Genomic DNA, 25295 nt, shown 5'->3' on the forward strand with positions numbered 1-25295 from the left:
AATTTTAATTTTTAAAAATTTAAACAGTTTTGGAATTTTTTAAAAAAATAATTGAAATAGTAAAAGAAAACTGGCAGATGGAAAAACTGTTTTACAAGCAAAGGTTCTCTCATAAGATATTTTTAATTAAAGCATTTTCTGCATGGATATAATTTTATCATTTATAAAATGATCTATGATATATTGCACTTAGAGTTATTTATATGTTTAAAAATGTATCTTTTCATTTTAAACTCCCTAAAACTACATTGATATCTATGCTTGCTGATATGAATAGATTCCCAGTGACAATGCATATCTTGCAGTTACGTCCAAGACATGAAGGTCAAGAAGTGGGACACAATGAGAAAAATAACTGCTCTAATGCACCAGCCTTTTGTGTTTTATGGTCCTCCATAGGGTGCCTTATTAAGTGTCCTTGAGAGTGACAAGTAAGTGGTTCAAGTTGATCTGAACAGAACTTCTAAATAGGTCTTCGGGGCTGGTGAAAGGGGGAAGAAATATTCTGAGGCCAGTTTTGGACATAAAACGTTTATCTTTGGAGGAGAAAAATGGTAGAAAATTTAAGGTTTTCAGGATGATGAACTGGTTAAACAAATCAAGAAGCACTTGCAGATTTACAGCTGTAATTGATAAAATATCTACCTTAAAAATGGTTCCACAGTATTCTAAACCAGTAGTTCTTAATCTTTTTTCTTTTGTGTGCCCCTTAAGGAGACTTGATTATTACAAGTCCTGCTCAAGGAAATGAAGTATACAGTATTCCCAATATTCTCTTAGGAATCAATGACCCTCTGATTTTTCCTTCAATATTCTCGTAACATATCTCACAATGCTTTTAATACCATAAAATTAAAAAACTGCAATAAGTCAGAAAAGTATAAGTCCCCCCCCCAATGTTAATTTTGAGACTGCTTCAAAGGAATTTTCATTGATAGGTTCTGAAATCCAATTGTCCTTTCTTCTTTTTGGAGGCAAGTAATGTTTGAACAATCCTTGGAGACCTTAAGTGGGTTCTTATACTCTCTTTGACTTTGTCTGTAAATTCGTAAAGTGCCTCAAAAATTTTGGTCCAATTTATTTTCAATACATGATTTCCAGAAATCTGACTCTTTCCGCATACTGAGCACATAATCAGTTATGTTAGACACACTGAAAACAGTTACGAAACTGTTTCATAATACTAAGCTCAGTTTATTTACTTTTGAAAAATACTGAACAGTTATACAAGTCCTTGAAGCTATTTATCATTGCGAAATTTCAAGCTTATTTGAAATAGGTGGTTTCCCATAATTTTCTTCATGTAGTTACCAAATCAGAGCTATATCTGGCAGTAGTAATTTCTGTTCTGTGCAAAGATCTGTTTCTTTATTGTTTATTGATTTTTATATCAACATTTTACAATTCCCAACTTTAAAAAACAAGAATTTAAAACAACACTTCAACTGGTCTGCATTTCACAATTTTAAGAAAGAAAGCTACATAACGGGCTTGATGATTATCCTCTCTAAATGCTGAAAATAAAGCCACCATATATGATACGTTGTTACAGAACAAGAAAGAGAATGGCTATATATGATGTGTACGGAATCGAATAATAGGGCAAGTGGCAGCGAGACTAGTTATAACTTATTATATTCCTTTTAAGTGCATTTCATATAGTAACATTCGCATCAGAATTAATTAAAATGATTTTCTTTTGAATGAATGTCACATTTAAAAATTCCGGGTACTTTGATTTTTATTAGCACTTATAACACTTACTTTCTGCTGTTACCAATAATTTTTCTTGCACACCCTTACTATGCCATAATGTAGCATCAGCCATCAAATACCAGAGGCAGTTTAACCTCTTTGTCGTCCGTACAAGTGAAACTTCCAAGGGTGGCCGTAATGCGCCTCAAGCGTTCTTCTACATTTTAAAACTTTTAAATGTTTAAAATGCTTTCTAAATGTTTACTTGTTTGAGCTTTTATTTTTGTTTGTTCTAATACCTCCTAGAGGGCAGCACTAATCAGACATTCTATTTGTAGGGTATTTATTTATTTTAACTAACATTTATTTTAAGCTATATTTTCTGTCAAGCCTTACTTTCCCCTGGAATTGCAAATGCCAAAGTATGTAAATTTTAGTAGAACGCTCAAAGTATTCAAATCTTTAGCAGAAGTAATTTTGAGTTAAATAGAAGGGAAACGAGTTTGTAGGTGTGCTTTCTTGGTTCATGAGCGTGAAGGTTGCTAGGTGGAAATTTAAGAACCGCGCGTTTCAGCCTGTGTGCTTGCCTCGGCAGATAGTTGAATCTTTCAACTTAATATTCATAAGTTTGCTGAAATATCAGTTGTATCTTAGAATGCGGTTAGGTTAGTTACGTTTAGAGAGCCTCGTAGGTAGTAACTTGTTATTATTCATTTTTAGTTTCTTATTTTTATTTACCACCGGGTCGGCGTAGTTTGTGAGCATCAAGTGCATGCATCTGTAACTTCTAAAGTGGAATAAAAAGGGAGTTAAACCCTTCTTAAGAGTTTGTGTACTTTCCAGTTCATAGCAGTCACTACTATTGTTGCGTGCAGGTTGGGGCCGCACAACACCACATTGGCGCCCGAACACTTGTCGAATTGAAATGGCCGAAAATTGGATGGAAGCTCCTGGACAAGTCCAACAAGAAGAAATGGCAAGCCAATTGGAAGGATTTCGATACCTGGTCCAGACGATGAGAGCATCAATCAAGCCAAACGTCAATTTCGACGGAAAAAATTCGGTGGCGATATTCTTAGAAGGTCTCGAAAACCATTTCCAGCTCTACCCTGTGCCTGAAAGACAAAAAGCTGCCATTGCCACATCTGCACTAAGAGGACAGGCCACGCTATGGTGGAAGAATATAGGTAAATTTTTATCAGAGGAATTCGGAGGCCAAACATATACCTTTGAAAATTTCAAAAAATCATTATTAAAGGCCTTCCCCATAGTGAAAGACCAAGCAAAGCTAGAAGCCGAACTATATAGTTTTTATCAACGGAATATAGAAGAGTTGACGGACTTTATTCAGCGAAAAATTAAACTGACGGATATGCTGTATGGGAAGAAACCCGAAGCGGAGATTATTGAAATAATCTTACCAAGATTGCTACCTGCTGTTCAAGATTACTTCGAAATTCGAAACCCAAGCACATTGCAGGAACTCTTCGAGTTGGCGGTCAAGTTCCAAAATCGCAGAATAGCGGAAAAAGCTAGAGGGGTATCGTGATCTCAAGGTCTCCGAAGGCAATCTTCAACTGAACAGGCCAAAAACACAAATCGCTATTATGGGGGAAAGAACTATCAAGCTAACTCATCGAAGCTCGAAGCCCAAAAAGGAAATTTGAAAATAACCGTCCGCGTACCCAGAAGACAGAAGTTGAAAGGAAAGCTTTAAACGAGTAGAGAGGCCTGTAAAAGTGAGGGTCCAGACCCCGGAAGAAAAAACGAAAAAACCCTCAAAAAGATACTTAAATACGGTCGTCATAAAAAACTCACAATTACTGATTATACAAGTTCTGGTTGGCGATGTACCAGTAGAAGCCCTCATCGATACAGGAGCAGAAGGTAATTTTATGAGTGATACTTTTTTTAAGAAGAATTTTAATAGGTTACGATTATTTAAAAATAAAAACACAGAAATCATAGCAGCGCAAGGACAAACTTGTCAATGTATTGGCAAATTATCATTACAGGTTAAAAATGAAAGCCTTCAAGTATTAATTTTTGTAGTAAAAAATGTGCCAATTCTACTTATTTTAGGTATGGAGTTTTTAAAAGCCGCAAAGGCCAAACTGAATTTTCAGGAAAGTTCTATTGTGCTGGAGATGGACCAGAGGGTGGTGGAGCCAGTGGAACAACCGCAAGTCGACCTTAGAGCCATTTGAATGACCATGAAAGTCAAGCCATCCAACAAGTGGTGAGTACTTTTTTGAACTTATTTTCAGAATGGCCTGGTAACTGTCAAATTGTTACACATGATATATAGTTAACTGCCCACAAACCCTGTAGGACTAAACCTTACCGGTATGATAAGCAGAAAAAGCAAATCATCGAAAAACACATTCAGGAAATGTTAAAGAAACAGATAATAACGCCCATAAATAGTGAGTATGCGAGTCCAGTCGTACTATGTAGGCAAAAGAATGAGTTTCCTCCTTCGGATAAAAGGGCTTGGAGGTTTGCTATTGATTACAGAAAGCTTAATAGTGTTACTAAATTCCCAATTTACCCTTTGCCGGTTATAGAGGAAATTATTAGAAAGATTAAGTCTACGAGATACTTGACTACGTTGGACTTAACGTCTGGCTACTATCAAATAGCTATGAGACCCGAAGACATACATAAAACCGCGTTTATAACAAAATCGGCCCCTTATGCATTTTTACGCATGCCCTTTGGGTTGTGTAGGGCACCGTCAACATTCCAGAGAGCTATGGACATTGTTCTAAAGCCTGTCCTAGGAAAATTGACTTTAATCTATCTAGATGATATAATTATAACAAGTAGTATGTCGGAACAACATATTAAAGACTTAGAAGAGGTTTTTAAATTATTAAAAGAGGCCAGTCTTACAATTAACGCATCAAAATGCAAGTTCGCAACTAAAGAACTTAAATATCTGGGTTATAAAATTTCGCAAAAGGGTATAGAAACTCAGGATTCAAAAATAAAAGCCATCAAGAATTTCCCACCTCCCAACACCACAAAGAAACTTTCTTCTTTCCTTGGGTTATGTTCTTATTATCGGTCGTTCATAAAAGATTTTGCAAATATTGTTGAACCCTTGTTAGTAATTAAAAGAAAGAAAAGTAAATTCACGTGGACAGCAGAAGCAAATACTGCATTTGAAAGGTTAAAAGAAGCGCTCATCAATGCCCCTGTTTGGAAATTCCCGGAGGGGGACGAAAACCTGGAAATTGCAGCAGATGCGTCGAACTATGCTGTAGGTGCTGTTATCATGCAAAATGGCCATCCTTTGGCATTTTTTAGTAAAACTTTGAACCCTACACAAAGGAATTCTACAGCTACAGAGAGAGAAACATTAGCCGTATTAATGGCTGTAAACAAATTTCGAGTTTATTTCGGCAAAGCGCCAGTAACAGTCTTTTCGGATCATGCAGCTGTTGGTAGACTTTACTCGGGGAAAAACCTAACGCCCAGGTTAATAAGATGGGCTTTAAAACTTCAAGAGTATAACCTCATAATTAAATATAAACTGGGTAAGGAAAACAATGCAGCTGACGCACTATCTCGTATAAAACTGGACGATGAAGGCAATGAACTCAATTGCGCTGTGTTGACTTCAAAAATTTTAGATTCTAGAGAAACAATTATTGCTGAATTAAAAGCTGATCTGGAATTTGGAAGTATCTATGCGTATTTGAAAGACCCCGAAAGCTTCGAGCACACAGATATCGATGCGATAAGAAATAGAGCAGAAAACTATGAAATAATAGATAATTTATTATTTTATACGAAAACAACAAACGAAAATTTCGAGTATAAACCAGTCATCCCAGCCTCGCTTCGATTAAGAATTTTGAAGGAATTACACGACGTGAAAACTGCGGGTCATTTAGGGGTCAGAAAGACTTTAAAAAGGGTACGCGAGGCGGTATATTTCCCGCAATTATACAAAATAGTAACTGCGTATGTCAGGTCCTGCAATCAATGTCAGTTAATAAATGATATTAATTACAGCCCGGGCGGGTACTTAAATAGCATTCGCGCTACATTTCCGAATGAAATTTTAGGCATAGATCTTCTTGGTCCTTTCCCCCAGAGTGAGTTAAATAAAAATTATTTTCTTTTAGTAATTGTAGATCATTTTTCAAAATGGACAGAAATTGTTCAACTTAAACGCGCGTCAGCCAAAACAGTCGCAGATGCATTCTTACACAGATACATTTTAAAATATAGTGCACCGATAAAAGTCATTAGCGATAACGGTAAACAATTCGTTAGCCAAATATTTGAAAACATTTGCACTGGACTTGGCATACGCCATATCAAAATGGTTCCGTATAGACCACAGGCAAACATAGTAGAAAGAGTTAATAAAAATATTGTAAAAATAATTCGAAGTTATGTTAGCACACATCACAAGTGCCGGGATGGCTACATAAATGAGTTAGCTTATGCTTTAAGAACAGCAAATCACGATACTACGGGGAAAACTCCAGCAGAATTATTTTTAGGACGGAAGTTAATTACGCCATTAGATAAATTATTCTTTGTGCAACAAAGAGAGCAAGAGTTCAAACAAAAAGATGTACAAAAAATCATTGATCAGGCGGTTAAAAGCTCGGATACGGCAAGAAATAGACAGAAATTCTACTATGATAGAAAACGCCGTGAAGCAGATTTTAAAGTTGGGGATAAAGTGTTGAAGCGGAAATTTTCTTTATCAAGTGCCCCAGACAATTTTACTGCAAAGTTAGCTTCAAAATTTGAAGGCCCATATGTAATTCAGGAAATCAAGAGAGTCGTTTTGTACCTTAAGAACGAGAGAGGGGAAATCTGTAAAGCAAGTCGCGACCAGGTGAAAAAATATTATAATCAAAATGATTTTGAAATCCTTAAAAGTTTCTTGCAGGACTCAAGCGCAAAAGAAGTGGAAGGTCCAGAAGTAACGTCACCTGCTCCCCCACCCAAGAAGCAGAGAACAGAAGAGGAACCTAGCCCTTCTAAAAGTGGTGCTACGGTCCCGAAAAGAAGAAAGGAAAATGTTCAGACACCAGCATTTAAGAATTACAAGAAAGCAAAGCCGCCATGTAAAGAATCTTTGGTAAAGAGGAAAAGACCAGTTACAACGCACCTCAGTAGAAATTATGCGTCGAGAAAACCACTTCCAGGGCCAGATAGTCAGGAGCAAACAAGGCCGCCGTTCACGAGAACAAAAAGACAGCAGGAGAAACGAAAAGACCACCACCAACAGAAGAAATTCAAGCACGATTCCAGACCGGACGCCACCAAGACCAGCCATCCAGGGGCAAAACGGAAAAGACAGGAACCCGACGACTACCACTCCAAGAGGCCAGCGCACAGAGGGCGAAAAATTAACATGGACGAAACTCAAAGAACACAAAGGAGACGACTGACTTCGAAGAATTCCATAACGTGGGAGCAGTTCTGCCAGAAGAGGATGTCGGAGTTCCAATCATCGAAAACTCAAAGATATGTTAAAATCTTCTATAAAATTTTTCTTTTGTTCCGAAATGTCATGCGTAAATACGAAGTTCTATGTTTTGACGGAAGTCAGTTTGTCTCGGTTGAGACTTAGTTTTGTTTTACTTTATTTAGCTAAGGCAAAAAGTATTATTTTCTTTAATTATAAAATCTAAGAACAAGCAGTTCCTGTTGGTTGAAAGGCTAATTCTGTTATGTTAAAGCCAAAATTTGGCCAAAAGTAAAATAACTTCGTATTCTTGTATTAATGAGAAATTTAGTTTCAGTGCCGCCAGCTTGGCGAAGAATGCATGAAGTACAAATTTATTTTTCTCTTATTCATTTTATGGTAAATTGTAAAAATCATATGTATTAGAATTTTGTAAATATACGTAAATACTTGAAAGTTATGTAAAAGTAGAATTTAGTCTAGAAGCATAAAATTTTAGATGCTAAAAGTAAATACTCGAAAGAAATAAATTCAAATTTAAGTGTTAAACTGTAGATAAAATCATGCTTTAGAGCGAAAGCCTGCATGTCTAAAGATGAATGAGGGGGAAATTAGAATGAATGCGTTTTGTAGGGTTCTCAACCTACACTTGAATTTTAAGAATGTTAATCATAGCTCATCGAGTTTCAGAATGTCGATTAAGGTGTGTCTATTTGGTCGCTGAATTCTAACAAATCATTGTGGTTAGGGGAAGTGTTGCAATACTAAAACACGAATATTCCCGTTTGACACCACACATGGTGGAGAGCCAGGGTAAAGTTAAATTCATGTTTGAATACTTGAATGAATGTGAATTAAGCAGTTACTTAAGGAAAATAAAACAATAAAAAAAAACTTTATTCAGAGTCAAGAAAGTGTAAATTATAATGTATTTAGAAAGATACTGATACTTATTCCTTCAAGATGCTGGAAGGAAGAGAACAGATTGATTGCTGAAGTCCAGGAAAGGTTGCTGTAAAAAGAGAGGGTAAAATGATTATCTACAGAAATTTATTCTAATTTGTGAGAAAACAGCTTGTTTTATGTAAACGAGGCTCTTGAATTTTAGTTCAGAATATGGAAACTTTTCAACAGGTCGTTTCTAGGACCTGCTACCAAGTTTACCAAATTCTGGCAGCGGCAAATGTAGGGTTTTTATTTATTTGAACTAACATTTATTTTAAGTTTAAGCTATCTTTTCTGTCAAGCCTTACTTTCCCCTGGAATTGCCAATGCCAGAGTATGTAAATTTTAGTAGAACGCGCAAAGTATTCAAATCTTTAGCAGAAGTAATTTTGAGTTAAATAGAAGGGAAACGAGTTCGAAAGTGTGCTGTCTTGCTTCACGAGTGTAGAGGTGGCTAGTTAGAAATTGAAGAACCACGCGTTTCGGCTTGTGTGCTTGCCTCGGAAGATAGTTAAATCTTTCAACGTAATATTCAGAAGTTTGCTGAATTATCAGCGGTATCTTAGAACGCGGTTAGGTTAGTTACGTTTAGAGAGCCTCGTAAGTAGTAACTTGTTATTATTCATTTTTAGTTTCTTATTTTTATTTACCGCCGGGTCGGTGTAGTTTGTGAGCGTCAAGTGCATGCATCTGTAACTTCTAAAGTGGAATAAAAAGGGAAAAAGGGAGTTAAACCCTTCTTAAGAGTTTGTGTACTTTCCAGTTCATAGCAGTCACTACTATTGTTGCGTGCAGGTTGGGGCCGCGTAACACCACATATTTCTAATTGAATTTGCCCCAGGTTTTATGAATATTCGTGCCATTTTACATAAGATAAAAGACAGTGAGAGATGGCTTCAACGTCTACTCAGCAGAAAAAGAGAAAAAATGAGGTTGTGAATTGGAAAGACAAGAAGGATATACGTTTGATGAGTACAGTCCATAATAACTCGATGATTGATGTTGGAAAACGAAAAGAACTCTGTAAAAAAAAAAAAAAACAATAATTGTAAAACATTACAACAACAAAATGGGAGGAGTGGACCGCCTGGATCAGATGTTATCAAATTATCCTGCTGTTAGAAATAAGTTAAGAGATATTATTATTTTTCCATTATGCTTTATTTCCTTATAATTTTACTTAATATTCATTGACATTCATCCACTACAAAAGTCATGTATGGAAAGTTATGATGTACAGAGAAAACAACATTACACGCTACAAAAAACAGACAGCCGCTGGGGGGGGGGGAATTTTCGCCGACAGGAGAGGACGGTGAAAGGGTTAAAATCATATTCAGAACTGCAATAACATTTATATTCTAAATGTAATAATTTTATTTTAAATTTTACCTATTACTGTTTATTAATTATCAATTACTATTGTTACTACAGTTTTTTACTGCTGTTTATATATAGCCACAAAAATTATACAAATCAAACAATGTGAAAATGTATTTACCTGGTTATTTAGGAGTTCCCCTGCATTTTCATCCATTTCTTGTGAAGTTCTTTTAGTTTTCCCGCATTTATAGTCCTGTAAAAAATTCCAGCATGACATAAAACCAAAAATTCCTTTGCAAATCAAATTTAAAAACATTTTTAAAGAATAAATTCATGTAATAGCACTTCTCAAGCAAGATCTAATATTCAATATGACATAAAAATCCCTTCCTGGAAATACGTGATGCCACTGGTTGTGTCTAACTCCCTAAGCAGCATAACTGCCTTTATCCAGTCATGACATTTTTGTCACTTAACCTTTCTGGGACTGATCTCTCTTGAGTGCATTTGCCGCCAACTATATCACAGAGCCGTATGTGTCACATACGAATCACCGCTTAAATGGACTGTTAGGATAGGTGTACCACATACGAATAACCGCTTAAATGAACTGTTAGGATAGGTGTACCACATACGAATATTTAGACAGATGTTTAATTTGTATCTTTTTTTAACATTAGATGTAGCCCTATATTTAGACAGATGTTTAATTTTTATCTTTTTTTAACATTAGATGTAGCCCTATACCTGTTACAGTGGAATTCACAGACTGCAGAATGATGACCTTCATTCCATAGCAGTATTTTTTATTTTTGGGATTTCATTTTGGAATTAAAGCAGAAAGTGCAAGTTGAATAATGTAAATAAAACAGAGCTGACTATTTACTGTATTAGATAATATAAATACATGGGGATGTTCTTGATGCTTCTGATTGGTGATATAAATATACATGTCCTATCGTTTTAGAGGTTTTATTCATTCTTCTTAGAGTCTGGCTAGTCTTGAGGCAAATGTCTTGTTATCATCTAGCAAAACATTTTCATACTTCAAAAGGCAAAAAAAAAAAAAAAATATTATGAAAAATTCTTCATATTAATTATGATAACTGTTCCTCTCATAATGTGCCAAAAATTGGAACAATTGGACCACAAATTTAATTTATGTGGATTTTTCACCAAAGTTAGGCAAGCTCAGCAGTCCAAACTTCCCCACTGCAACAAGACAATGCATCCCAAGATAGCAGTTTGTTGACTGATATGCCCATCACTAAAGAGTTTATATATATTAGATTATAAGTGAAAATATTTTGCTTTCTTACTTTCTTTCATAATGCAGATATCATCTTAATGAATGGAAGTATATAAAAACAGAAATTGAAATTAGTAATTGTTGGAAAATATGACTTATTGTAACCCTTTTACTGCATCATCTCTCCTCCTTGAAATGTTTATTTAGTTTAGTCCTTATTTTAATGTAATATAGTAGTTACTTCTACTTCTTTTTCTTGCTGCCACTGTTTGCATTGAGAACGGACTGTTTCAACCTAAGTGAGATGCAAAAACGAACATCTTCAAAACGAACATGATGTTACGTCATCTGGAAAGTCGAATCGTGCCGATAGCTGACTGGTTGCCGTGAGATGACGTCATGCCTACTTCTGGTATAAGTACCTCACGTCGCTCTGGCTCAGCCCTTCTAGTTCCTGCTTTCCTGGCACTTAGGTGTGCGGTTTCCAGCCCCTTCAAAAGGATGCGTGCAGTCCGGTGAATAAGATCCTTGGTTCCTGTATACAAGATGATTGTTCCAGAATAAGTTCCTTGGTTCCTGTATACAAGATGATTGTTCCAGAATAAGTTCCTTGGTTCCTGTATACAAGATGATTGTTCCAGAATAAGTTCCTTAGTTCCTGTATACAAGATGATTGTTCCAGAATAAGTTCCTTGGTTCCTGTCCACAAGATGATTGTTTCAGAATAAGTTCCTTGGTTCCAGAGGCTACCATGTGAGTGACTGCCGTGGGCGGCATCCATGTTCTTCACGAAGGTGGCATTTAAAATACGTTAGCGGCGATTCCTCGTGTTCAACTAATGCAAACGGAGTTAGGCCGGTTTTAAGTGCTTTCAAGAACTTGATTTAAATTTCAGGTGTTTTCTTGACCACTGATCATGGACTTATTGAAAGTGTAGCCAATTTCACGTGAGGCCGCATAATTACTGTTTAGCACATTTTGTTTGTATTGAATGCCAGTGTTTTTGGAGACCAGGTAAAAATATTATTTGATGAATGATGGTTATATTATATTTTTCCTAAGACTCTGATATTGTTTAAATTTATTTTCTGTGTTTTTAATCTTTATTATATTGTTAATAAATTGGTTAAGTTTGAAACCTTTTTATTGTCTTCAATGTCTGCACAACATATTATTCCAGGGAGCTTTTATTGCTAAAAGTGTTTAATTTTATAAACTTTAAACTTTGCTTTAGCATCATTTTGGTTATGGGCAAAGCCCCTGAGTTATTTTTAGTGCAGACTTTTGAAGTTTAAAGTTAATTTAGGACTTAAGAGATTGGGGGGCGGTTTTTGTTAAAATTCAAATATGGCTACTGTTAGTGTCATACACAATATTGCTAAACTTGATGCATGTAATTATTTTACATGGTCTAAAGATATGAAGTTTGTCTTGAATGAAAAAAATGCAGTGCTTTTGTTCAAGGGTATTGAAAAATGCCCTGATTTAAATGATGTTAAGGGTATTACAAAAGAAATTATTGCCGACTATCAAAATAGAAGTCGATTGGCATTATCTTTAATTTATATGAATGTAAGCCCTGAATATAGAAGCTTGATAAGTGAAATTGATGATCCGGTAGTGGCATGGAATATGCTTGCCAAATACTTTCAGCCAGATTATCGATCAAGACATATGTCTTTGTTTTCAGAGTTCTTAAATTGTAAAATTAAGCCAAATGAAAGTATTAGTTTCTTTTCTTCTAGATTAAAACACGTAACTGAACAGTTAGCTGATATTAATCAGGCTGTAAGAGACGTATATATATGTTTCCAGTTTCTTAGGTTCCTTCCAGATAAATTTGATCAAGTAGTTCAGAATGTTTTGAGGTGGCCATATGAAAAGTTCATTTTTAAAAATGTTGAACTTGAAATACTAGCAGAGGAAATGCATCTTGGTTTAAGAGAGATAGATAGGAAAAATTCCAATAGGACTATAGAAGTCCAAAGTACTAACTGTGAACACAAATTTAAGCAGATTAAAGGGCTCAAGTGTTATAAATGTGGCCGTCCAGGTCATATTAAAAAATACTGCAGAATGAAAGGTAATTTTTCCAGATCACCCTCGCCTGCTTCTTCTGTTTCCTCAGCTGTATCTAGTAGTAATAAAGCATCTCCTAAGTGTAAGAATAAACCCAAGTTGAGTAAAGGTAAAAATAATTCCCATGCTGAGTCCCATTTTATAGCTCAAGTTTATGTTAACAATTTGGAGGAAAATGATGATAGTTGGATTTTTGATACTGCTGCATCTCATCATTTTTGTAAAAATCGTGAATTGTTTGATACTTTTTCTCCTGTGCAAAATGAGAATATGCTAGTAGCTATTGATGGGGTAACTTTTCCAATTCATGGGAAGGGTACTGTTAACATGAAATTTGGGGATACGGTTATTTTTCTTAAAGATGTTTTATACTCGCCTGAACTGAGACGAAATTTAATATCTGGACCTAGGGTGGATATCAATGGAGCGAGATTTTATGGTAAAAATGGGCAAATTAAAGTTACTGATGATGAAAATGAAACTTTTTACAAAGCTAAGTTGATAGGAAGTAACTATCATGTATTCCCGAAAATAGTCAAAAAGGAGGGCAAATCTGTAAAATTTGAGGCATCCACAGTTCAGCATAACAATAGTGAATTATGGCATGGTCGGTTTGGTCATATAAATTATATAAATTATGGTGCTATTGTCAGGACTAGTAAAAGACATTCAGTTCGAGGTCTTCCTGTGTTAAAGCACTCACCTAATTTGTTTTGTGAACATTGCCAAATTAATAAGCAAAGACGAATCTCCTATAGACCCTTAGAAGGTATTCAAGTAAAGAGGCCACTTGAAAGGGTTTTTTTCTGATGTATGGGGACCTATTAACATTCCAGGTAGGAATAGTAAACGTTATTTTGTTTCCTTTACTGACAAATATTCTCGTTATGTGGTAGTGTACCCCATTGTGGAGAAAAGTCAGGTATTTGAAGTATTTGAAAGGCATATAGCACGTGCGGAAAGATATCTGAACCTTAGGTTGAAATACTTTAGGACTGACAATGGGCGAGAATATGATAATGATCAATTCAGGTCATATTGTAATAAAAATGGTGTAAAGCACGAATTTACAGATGTATATACTCCAGAATAGAATGGAGTTTGTGAGAGATTTAATCAGACAGCACTCAACAATGTACGTGCAATCTTACATGATAGTGGAATGAGTTCCGAATTTTGGTCAGATGCAGTAATGTATTTTGCATATTCATTTAATAGAATTTGTCATAAGGGCCAAGATAGAACCCCATTCGAATTGTACACTAAGCGGAAACCATCAGTACGTCACCTTAAGGCATTTGGAACGATTGCCTATGTGGGAATTCCAAAGGCTAAAAGAAATTCTAAGCTTGATCCAAAGGCAACGAAGGGCCGATTGATTGGGTACAGTGTACGAACAAAAGGGTACAAGATTTGTTTGGAAAATGAGCAAAAGGTAGTAGAAACCCTAAATGCTACTTTTAAAGAGTCAATTGGAATGCAGAAAAGAGGCAGTGAAGCTACACTGGGCACCCTTCCTGATATGGAATCTGAAGAAAGGGTAGAGTTCCAATCTACTGATACTCCAGTTGGCTATTTTCCTGAAATAGAGGAAAGAACCGATACCAATGTACCTTCCTCTACAATTGGCACTGACACTCAATCTACATTGAGACAAGTAACTTGGCTTCGTAAACCTGTTCCAAGGCCAGACGGCACTCGTACGGAGGTGTATTATTTTGAGAGGGGGTCTAATCAAAGACTGCGATCACCAGATGATGTAGAAAGGTATTGCACTGAACATAATATTCAGTATGATCCTACCTTGTTTGATTTCAAGGGAAGCAATACTTATAGTGATGAAATCGACCCAACTGGCACTACTTCAATGTCATATACCCGAGATAGCTGACTAGAGGTTTCAATTACAAACACTTATATCCAGGCAATGAAATCCAGAGAAAAGCTTAAATGTATAGAGGCAATGGAAGAGGAAATGGCCAACATGCGAAAGCATAAGGTATGGCATCTTGTTCCACTTCCTAAAGACAAGACTCCACTAGGTTGCAGGTGGATTTTCAACATTAAACGTGACGAATTTGGAAACATTGTTCGTTTTAAAGCTCGTTTAGTGGCTCAGGGTTATCGGCAAATTAAATACGATACCTATGATGAAACCTATTCTCCTGTAGTTAACTTTCAGTAATAAGGCTCTTTTTCTCCCTTTTAGTTGCACACCTTGGATGGGCAAATATACAATGCGACGTAAAAAGTGCCTATCTCTACGCTCCTTTATCAGAGGAAATTTACATGTCCCAACCTCAGGGTTTTGTACAGCGAGATAAACTTTTGTGTGTCGCTTAGATAGAGCCTTGTATGGTCTGCATCAGAGTGGGCGATTATGGTATTACAAGTTGGATAGAACACTATGTAACCTAGGGTTTATCAAGTTTGAGTGGTGTAATTGTGTCTATCGTTTTAAAGATTTTGTCATTCTGTTGGTTTATATTGATGATATAGTTGTGTTTGGAAAAAGTGAAGTTCAGGCCAAAAGAATATTAAAAGTATTGAATTCACATTTTGATTTGAAAATTTTAGGTAAAAGAAGAAAGCTTTTGGGTGTGGAATTTAAATATGAGAACAATAGTGTTTTAATTCATCAGCAATTATATATAGAAGACATAGTTGATCGATTTAAGTCTTTTAAAATACAAATTACTTCCCTTCCAATAGTTAAAGGTGTGAAATACTCAAAGTCTCAAAGTCCCAGTACACAAGAAGAAACGACTGAAACGATGAACTATCCTTATAGAAATGTTTTGGGATGTCTCTCGTTTCTTTGCAATCGTACTCGTCCAGATATAGCTTATGCTGTTAATATATTTTCTCAGTTCCAAAGCAATCCTGGTAAGTTTCACTGGGAAAATTACTTAAACTTTTAGGATACGTTTCCAATACCAGACAGCACAAACTTAAACTGGTATGCAAGGAACTGAAGCTCAATATATATTCAGATTCGGATTGTGCTTCAAGCAGGGATGATATGGTGTCTATTGGTGGACAAATAGCTTTGTTGGGAGAATCACCTGTATCTTGGCGTACATTTAAAGAAAGGGGAGTGAGTTTGTCTACTATGGAGGCTGAATTTATCTCCATGACTGAATCAGCAAAAGAATTAGTTTGGTTTAAAAATATTTTGGATGAATGCATTCAGTTTAAAATTGCAAGTAACTATGTTTCAAGATCAATATTGTTTGCTGATAACATGGCTGCTATATGTTTTACAAAATCACCCATTGAAAACTCAAGGACAAAACATATAGATGTGAAACTATTTTTATTCGTGATCTATTGAACAGGGAAATTTTTGATTAAAAATATGTTCCAAGTAAAGATAATCTGGCTGATCCCATGACAAAACCGCTGACTAAGCATAACCTGATAAGATTTTGTGGAACAATTTTCTTACGAAATTTGTTTTTGTGTGTATTTAAATTCAGAGTTTTGTTTATTTGAAAATAATGTTATAAGTCATATTATGATGGATATTAGGTAAATGTAAAACTGTATAGTGTAGAATGTTGTATGAGTGACCAGGGTCCTGGTTAAAAGTATTGAATGTGTATTGTTTTGTAACATGTTGGACTTTCTTGTTATGGTAAAATTTTGAATAATGGGATAAGATGTTCCCAAAGGAAAATTTTTCTTAAAAAATTTCTGAATTGAATGAAATTGTGATATTTATTTATTCTTGTTTTGAATTTTTGTAAAGATACTGGCGTTCAGTTTTATTTCAGGTCGGAGATGATGATGTGGGGGGCATTTCTTGGAAAATATGACTTATTGTAACCCTTTTACTGCATCATCTCTCCTCCTTGAAATGTTTATTAGGCTTAGTTCTTATTTTAATGTAATATAGTAGTTACTTCTACTTCTTTTCTTATTGCCACTGTTTGCATTGAGAACGGACTGTTTCAACCTAATTAAGATGCAAAAATGAAATGTGATGTAACGTCATCTGGAAAGTCGAATCGTACCGATAGCTGACTGGTTGCCGTGAGATGACGTCATGCCTACTTCTGGTATAAGTACCTCACGTCGCTCTGGCTCAGCCCTTCTAGTTCCTGCTTTCCTGGCACTTAGGTGTGCGGTTTCCAGCCCCTTCAAAAGGATGCGTGCAGTCCGGTGAATAAGATCCTTGGTTCCTGTATACAAGATGATTGTTCCAGAATAAGTTCCTTGGTTCCTGTATACAAGATGATTGTTCCAGAATAAGTTCCTTGGTTCCTGTCCACAAGATGATTGTTCCAGAATAAGTTCCTTGGTTCCTGTCCACAAGATGATTGTTCCAGAATAAGTTCCTTGGTTCCAAAGGCTACCATGTGAGTGACTGCCGTGGGCGGTATCCATGTTCTTCATGAAGGTGGCATTTAAAATACGTTATCGGCGATTCCTCGTGTTCAACTAATGCAAACTGAGTTAGGTCGGTTTTAAGTGCTTTCAAGAACTTGATTTAAATTTCAGGTGTTTTCTTGACCATTGATCATGGACTTATTGAATGTGTAGCCAATTTCACGTGAGGCCGCATAATTACTGTTTAGCACATTTTGTTTGTATTGAATGCCAGTGTTTTTGGAGACCAGGTAAAAATATTATTTGATGAATGATGGTTATATTATATTTTTCCTAAGACTCTGATATTGTTTAAATTTATTTTCTGTGTTTTTATTCTTTATTATATTGTTAATAAATTGGTTAAGTTTGAAACCATTTTATTGTCTTCAATGTCTGCACAACATATTATCTCAGGGAGCTTTTATTGCTACTATTGCTAAAAGTGTTTAATTTTATAAACTTTAAACTTTGCTTTAGCATCAGTAATTATAAAAATTGAGCTGTTAGAAGCAGTTTAAATGCAGTACTTTATAAGCAGTGTCACTCGGAAGGTTAGGATCCAGTGACATGTCATATGAAAGTACATATTTCAAGCTAAACAAATCACAGGTGCTTTCTAGGTGCTTTCTGATTACCCATACCTTCACTGAAAAATTGCCAACTCGCAGGCAATTTTAGAAAGCTTTCACAAATTTACTGGCAACTCATTTTTCATCTAGCTTAATACTTCAATAATTCAATGTGCCTATTATCCCTTATTATAGATACTACTATCAGTACATGTCTTATAATAAATGCCTATAAATGTATGTTGTATAAATTATCTTTTTTGTACAATCGATAAGCTCACAAGAATATAATACAGTCAAAAGTCGTTAATTCGGACACCCATAACCCTGAATGATCTATAATCCGGACCTCAAAGCTACAAACTTTCTGCATATGCGTACGACTGCGAATATGTGGGTGCGTAAAATATGTTTACGAATGCGTGTTTAACATATAACAGACGGTATAAGCTATGCTAAAATTATCTAATTATCTATTTCAGTTAATGTTGCAGATTGCGTTGTTCCTTAATCTTCGAATTGGATCCGGTTTATTATTTTTTCCAGACTGTTAGAGCAATTTTATGAAAGTAAGCTTGAACTTTCGATTATGTCAAATAGGACTTCTGATATATATTTACTAATATGTAAAGGATCTACAAAGCGAATGTATGTTTCGAAGTCCATTAAACAAAAAGTAGAATTGCTGCAAAAAATGGATAAAAGCATATCCTTTGTTTACCTAAACTTTAACGTTTGTTTATCTAAACTTTGTTTATCTTTAACGCCGCGGCCTGCAATGAATTGGAAGTTGATCTGTCAGCACTATCCTTATCTTCAGGGCAGATGTTTTTATTTTATTTGGCTTATAATTCCTTACTAAATGTAGTATTTTATCTCGATGGATTCCATCTCTGATATGATTTAAATCAAATTCCTCGTCATTATAATTCGCTTCCGATAGCGAAGAAAGTGACAGAGGTTATTGAAAACGAAAAAATTTCGTTTGACAAATTAGTCGGTATTCTCGACACAGCAATTATAGGTCTTGAATAGCGGAACTTTATAACTGAACAAGAAATTATGTCTGTTTATATAATTAAAGAGAATGTATTATCACATAAAAAACGAAGCAACTTAAACAACTTACATTGAAAGAAATGTTTAATAAAGTAAACAAATAAATATTAAGCTTTTTTTTGTAAATTTTGATACCCTTTAGATCATAATTGTTCTTTATTTCATAAATTACAGTTTCATATTTAAATTTTATAATTTCTACATGCCATCTTACCAGATTTGAACTGATGATCTATAATACGGAAAAATCGATAATCCGGAATCCCCGAAGTCCTGACGAGTCCGGATTAACGACTTTTGACTGTATCATTTTGTTTATTTCTATTAGTTGTGACAAAATTTTTTTAAATTTATATTGTAATTTGATTCCTAGTTTTCTCAAAGAGCTATGTATCAAAATTTTTATAACTAAGGCAATTCTTTAGTGCATATACACGATTATCCTGTCTAAAGTGGTTATTAATTTTTCCTGTAAATGTGTTATGTTTTGTGAGTACAGTCAAAAGTCGTTATTTCAGACACCCATAATCCAGAATGATCTATAAATCCGGACCTCAAAGCAACAAACATTCTGCGCATGCGCATAGGCGTTTACCCATGCACGTAAGACATTTACGGCTGCGAATATGCGTGTGCACATTCGCATAATACGTTTACGCATGTGCGTTTAATGTATAACGGACGGTATAAGCTAAGCTAAAATTATCTAATTCAGTTAATGTTGCACATTGTGTTGTTCCTTAATCTTCGAATTGGATACGGCTTATTATTTTTTGCAAACTATTAGAGCAATTTTATAAAAGTAAGCTTGAACTTTCGATTATGTCAAATAGAATTTCCGATATATATTTACTAATATGCAAAGGATCTACAAAGCGAAAGTATGTTTCGAACTCCGTTAAACAAAAAGTGGAATTGCTGCAAAAAATGGATAAAGGGATATCCTTTGTTTCTCTAACCATTCCGAAATCTGTTTATCAATTTCACGATGGTCTGGGGGGGGGAACGCTGCGACACGCAATGAATTGGAAGTTGATCTGTCAGCACTATCCTTATTTTCACGGCAGATGTTTTTATTTTATTTGGCTTATAATTCCTTACTAAATGTAGTATTTCATCTCGATGTACTTCGTCTTTGATATGATTTAAATCAAATTCGTCGTCATTATAATTCGCTTCCGATGTGAAGAAAGTGACACAGAGGTTATTAAAAACGAAAAAATTTGTTTGACAAATTATTTGGTATTCTCGACACAGCAATTATAAGACTTCAATAGCCGAACTTTGTAACTGAACAAGAAATTATGTCTGGTTATAGAATTAAAGAGAAAGTATTATCACATAAAATGAAGCAACTTAAACAACTTACATTGAATGAAATGTTTAAAAAAGTAAACAAATAAATATTAAGCTTTTTTTCTTTTTTTGTAAATTTTGATACCCTTTAGATCATAATTGTTCTTTATTTCATCAATTACGGTTTCATATTTTTAATTTTATAATTTCTGCATGCCATCTTACCAGATTTAAACTGATGATCTATAATCCGGAAAAATCGATAATCCGGAATCGCTGAAGTCCCGACGAGTCCGGATTAACGACTTTTGACTGTATATAATTATTACAGTTCTGCTTAAATGTGGATTTACCATTAATTAAAAATATTGTATTTCAATTAATATGAAAAAAGATGTAGAAATCGGCTGTTGATGAAACTAGAAAGATTGAATAAAATATCTGTAAAGTCAACTTCTGACTTTAATGAATTAATATAGTTTATTTGTATTTTGTATTAACTACTGTAAAATTATTCTAAATATTTCATAAAGGAAGAAGAAAACATGTGTAAGATTTCTTGAAAAAGGTAAACATTTTATTTTTCAGATTATCATATAATCCTTATTTAATAGCATTAAGTTTTATTTAATGTTGCTAAACTATGTTTTGTTATTTTGATCATTTCTGCTGAATTATGACAAATATCAGTATACTAGCAATCTTTCAAAAAGTCACCAAAATCACCAACCTGCATCCCGTAAGTAAATTTAACATCTCACTTAATTCTCTTACAAGTTCTTCAAAATTACCAATTACATTTTTTCAATAAAAGAATTTGCAAGTTTGCAAACTACAGTATAGTTGTACCCTCCACATGCAGTTCACCTAAGAGGAGAAAAGTCCTCTGAAGTTTATAAATGCATGCTAAATGATAAACAGTCTATAGACAAACACAAAACATGCTAATCTTTGGAAGGTGGCAACAGATGATTTGGAGACTTCGGTGTTTGTTTTTACAGTGATAATGATTGTTAGTTGAAATCTGAATAAGATCAGCAATATGAAAATTTTGGGGTAATAATTTTACATATAACAAACTATGCTATTTTCCATAACTTTTAACTAATTTAATAAAATATATTCTATAATTTAAATTTTATTTATGTAATGTTTGCATTATGAATTTCAGTTTTTTTAATTTAATTATTTATTTCATAATTATTAATATAGAAAACAGGGCTTATTTTTTATTCTAATTTCTTTTACAGTTTGTTAAATTTATTTTATACATGAATATCTACTTCATCCTTGAAAAGGACACATATACAAAAAAATAAAAACAAATGGTTCTAATGTATTATCCCGTCGACCATGAACGTTGGCTACCATCGAACCATGAAAGCTGATGTTTTTGTACAATTTGGAACGAAAGGGGGAAAGTGTGTAAATGACTGGTGTGTAAATGAAGGTTTACTTAGTAGCCATTATAATGTCCTGTTTGTAGGAAGGAATTGTGTATTGTTGAATGTCGGAGAATATCAGCACTACGGAAGATATTCTTTACTCTACTTTTGTGAATTTAGGTGGTGACACCGATATACACATTCTCGTTCAGATAATTTTAGAAAGTTTTCTGATGCTGTTAAGGAATTTTGTGTGCCACTGACTGAAGGACTCAAGAATTTCTAAATGAGGTAAGTGGATATTTGTTTTGTGTAGTGCTTAAATGCATAAGATGAATTTCCTTTTTTATGTTATTTTATTGTTTAAAATGTAGTTTATTGAGATTATGTATTTTTTGTTTAGCTCTACAGTAGAATTGGTGCTCCTTTGACTTTTTAAGCGAATATTGATCGATGTTTACATGGACAAAGTAAAGAGAGGAGTGCACAATGCCAAGTTTGTGCAATTCTTTGATATTTTTTTTTCACTGAAAATAGGTTGATGTGCACATGAATAAAGTCAAGAGAATGTGTAATGCTAAGTTTGTATAATTCTCTGATTTTTTTTTAAGTGAAAATAGGTCAAAATGTACAAGGATACCGAGTTTGTGCAACTCTTTGACTTTGTGTATCGGCGATTTATGTTCCGATTATACGAGGGCCATCCAGGAAGTAGATTACGTTTCCGTCTGTGTCCGCTAGGGGCGGGGCTAGCGCGGCCATCTTGGGGTCAGAGCGTTGCGCAGCTCAGTCTGCATCTAGCTGTGCTAGTGAGAGGTTCGTGCTGTGCTCCGTTCAGATACTGTGACGGTTTGAAATGTCTGCGTTAATTGAAAATCCCGCGAGCTGCGAGGTGCGCTCAGTAATAAGGTTTCTGACTGCAAAAAACTGTAAACCGATAGAAATCTATCGGCAGCTTCGTGAAGTGTATGGGGACAACATTATCACTGAAGGTGGAGTGCGTCAGTGGGTCATAAGATTTCAAAATGGCCGAACCAATGTTCACGACGAAGATCGAAGTGGGAGACCCAGCATAGTGACCACCGAACTTCTCGAAAAAGTCGATGCTAAAGTCCGTGAAAATCGAAATTTCACAATAACGGAACTTTCTTTGAGTTTTCCACAAATTTCGCGAAGTTTGTTGCATGAAATCATCAGCGAAAAGCTTGGTTACCACAAGTTTTGTGCAAGATGGATTCCAAAAATCTTGACAGAGGACCACAAAAATCAGCGAATGGCTGCAGCGTTGAACTTTTTGGACGCTTACCATAAGGACGGTGACTCTTTACTCGATCGCATCGTTACTGGTGACGAAACATGGGTGAAACATGTGAACTGTGAAACGAAATTGCAATCAATGCAGTGGGGGCACACAAGTTCTCCCCAAAAACCCAAGAAATGCATGCAAACAATGTCAGCAAGGAAGATGATGGCGACTGTTTTTTGGGACAGAAAAGGTGTAATTTTGGTGGACTTCCTGGAAAGAGGCACTACAATAAACTCTCAAAGGTATTGCCAAACTCTCCAAAAACTCAGAAGAGCAATTCAAAACAAGCGCAGAGGAATGTTGAGCTCTAAGATCTTGTTGATTCACGACAACGCCCGGCCCCACACGGCAAATGTCACTCGTAAAGTTCTTGAATCTTTTAAGTGGGAGTTGTTTCCTCATCCGCCGTACAGTCCCGACCTGGCACCGAGCGACTTCCACCTATTCCCAGCAATGAAGAAGTGGCTGGCTATGCAGCGTTTTGATGACGACGCACAGCTGCAAGAAGAGGTAACGAAGTGGTTGAAGGCGCAGGCGGCCGAATTTTTCGACGAAGGAATTTCCAAGCTCGTACATCGCTACGATAAATGCCTTAATTTGTATGGTGACTATGTACAAAAGTAGTATTTGAGTGTGGCTTTCATCTGTATATAATAAAATTTGTTTCCTATACTTTGTTTATTTTTTTATTCCAAAACGTAATCTACTTTCTGGATAGCCCTCGTAGATTGGCGCTAAATCGCACTACTTGGCACGAGTTTCGAGGTCGATGCACATTTAATTAATTAGATTAAATTTAATTACATTATTTAATTACATTAAATTACATTAAATTTTTAACATTTTTTAACAGATTAGAAAGGAATAAAATACAATGAAAGTTTTGATAAAAGTGGAGTTAAAAAAAGAATTCAAAGTTTTCATAAAATATTTAGAATAAAGTATCTGCTATGTAAATATTAAATTGGTAAAACTGTGTGAGTATTGCAGCAGCTCAGAAAATTTATTCTTTACCATTGATATGACAGTTTATCTTTCTCAATTTGTCAACAAAAAAGTGTTGAGCAGTTTTATAAATACAGATCTACTTTAACAAACTGGATAGCAATGGATGAGATTTATATATTTAAAATATGCCAAACGTCTGAAGGATCAATCAGTATCTGGAATTTAAAAAATACGCATTAAAAGATTTCTCTTCTTTCAATAGCACAAATATGAAATTTTTACATAAATAAGCAGAATGTGAGTTCGCTTAAGGCAGTTAAACACTTTTTGTCTTTTCATGGTATTTCTCAAAAATATCAATGCAATAAAATACCAGTGCGATAAATATATGTTACGGTTTTTGTATTGATTCAGCTAAAATTGTTTTATTTCCTCGTGCAATGCTGTGTAATTAATTTAATTACATTAAATTTTTAACAATTAGGCATTTTTATATGGTTTTTTTTTTTTTTTTTATTTCACAGATTCGCCATAATTTCACTGTATTTTTGCCAAAAATTCTTTTAATTCATGGTTATGTTTATATAAATGTCACATATACAAATTTATCCTAGAGAAAACAGATTTCAGAACATATTTGTTCCATTATTTCAGCAAAAACCTCAATAACAATTTCAGCTATCAAGCAATCTAGGAGAAGTATACTTTGGCTCAGAATCAAAACAGAAAAAATACTATCTTACAAACGACGCTCCCCCACCCCAAATAAAGTGGTTTTTTTTTTTTCCATAATTTCAGCCAAAATTTCTATCTCTGTTTCGGAAAACAGGCATTAAAAAGGTGCTACTTTGGTAGACGGTTGCACGGATTTTGGCGATTTTTCTTTTGGCGAGTAATACGACTTATGATAAACCCACTGCTGGATAAGTTATTTATGGTAACCGATACTTTGTTGTCATTTTATTTAAAAAATAATGCATTTTATTATGCATAAATTCCGTGTTTTAAATATTATTTAATGGCTTCTAAATATTAAAAATCAATTTAATTCTGCATTTTTTTTTAATAAAAATTTTATTGATTATATTTTATGAATTTTATATTGTGGATGATGTAATCAATGACGTCACCTTACTTTAAAAGTAATTAGTTTTAATATCTATAAATTTAATCTAATGTTTTAAACATTATTTATGGTTGTTAAATATTAAAGTACAGTTTAATTTTGCGTTTTTTTTTAAAAAATAATTTTATTATGTATGATTATTTAAATAATTTTAATTCTAGGCATGATGTAATCAGCTCTCTGATTGGTTATAGAATATTTGTGCATTAACGAGCTGTAATCAGCTCCCTGATTGGTTACTGAAAATTTGTGCATTACCGTGCCATTTTAAAATTTAATTCATATCTTCGAATTCCTTCAAAGATGAATGTTGTTATTGGTTAAGTACCAAGAATTATTGGTATCGGAATAAAAAATTGTCCTTTGTACTTCAGGGAGGGGCGGTTAAAGTTTCTTCGAAATCTTAAAAACAATACCTATTATAGGAGTTTTTTTTTTTTTTTTTTTTTTTTTTTTTTTCCAAATTTTTTTGTTACTTTTTAATTTTTATGATCCATTAAT

The 25295-nt window shown here is 34.5% G+C and overlaps 1 protein-coding gene across 4 annotated transcripts in view; it reads right to left on the reverse strand.

Moving 5' to 3' along the window:
- The window catches only part of LOC118194921 (protein RRP5 homolog), a 203761-nt gene that overhangs the window by 170451 nt on the left and 8015 nt on the right, over positions 1 to 25295 (reverse strand). For 3 of the 4 annotated variants that reach the window (XM_035366136.2, XM_035366135.2, XM_085808577.1), the window contains one exon: positions 9582 to 9656. In XM_035366136.2, coding sequence (XP_035222027.1) covers positions 9582 to 9617 — 36 coding nt within the window. In that variant the 5' untranslated portion in view covers positions 9618 to 9656. Of the gene's footprint in view, positions 1 to 8085; positions 8148 to 9581; positions 9657 to 25295 lie in introns of all 4 variants that reach the window. The other variant, XM_085808578.1, reaches the window with a different exon arrangement.

This window comes from Stegodyphus dumicola, chromosome X1 (assembly GCF_044657685.1).
Source record: "Stegodyphus dumicola isolate Sdum_Otavi_A_Nest chromosome X1, ASM4465768v1".
NCBI lineage: Eukaryota > Metazoa > Arthropoda > Arachnida > Araneae > Eresidae > Stegodyphus > Stegodyphus dumicola.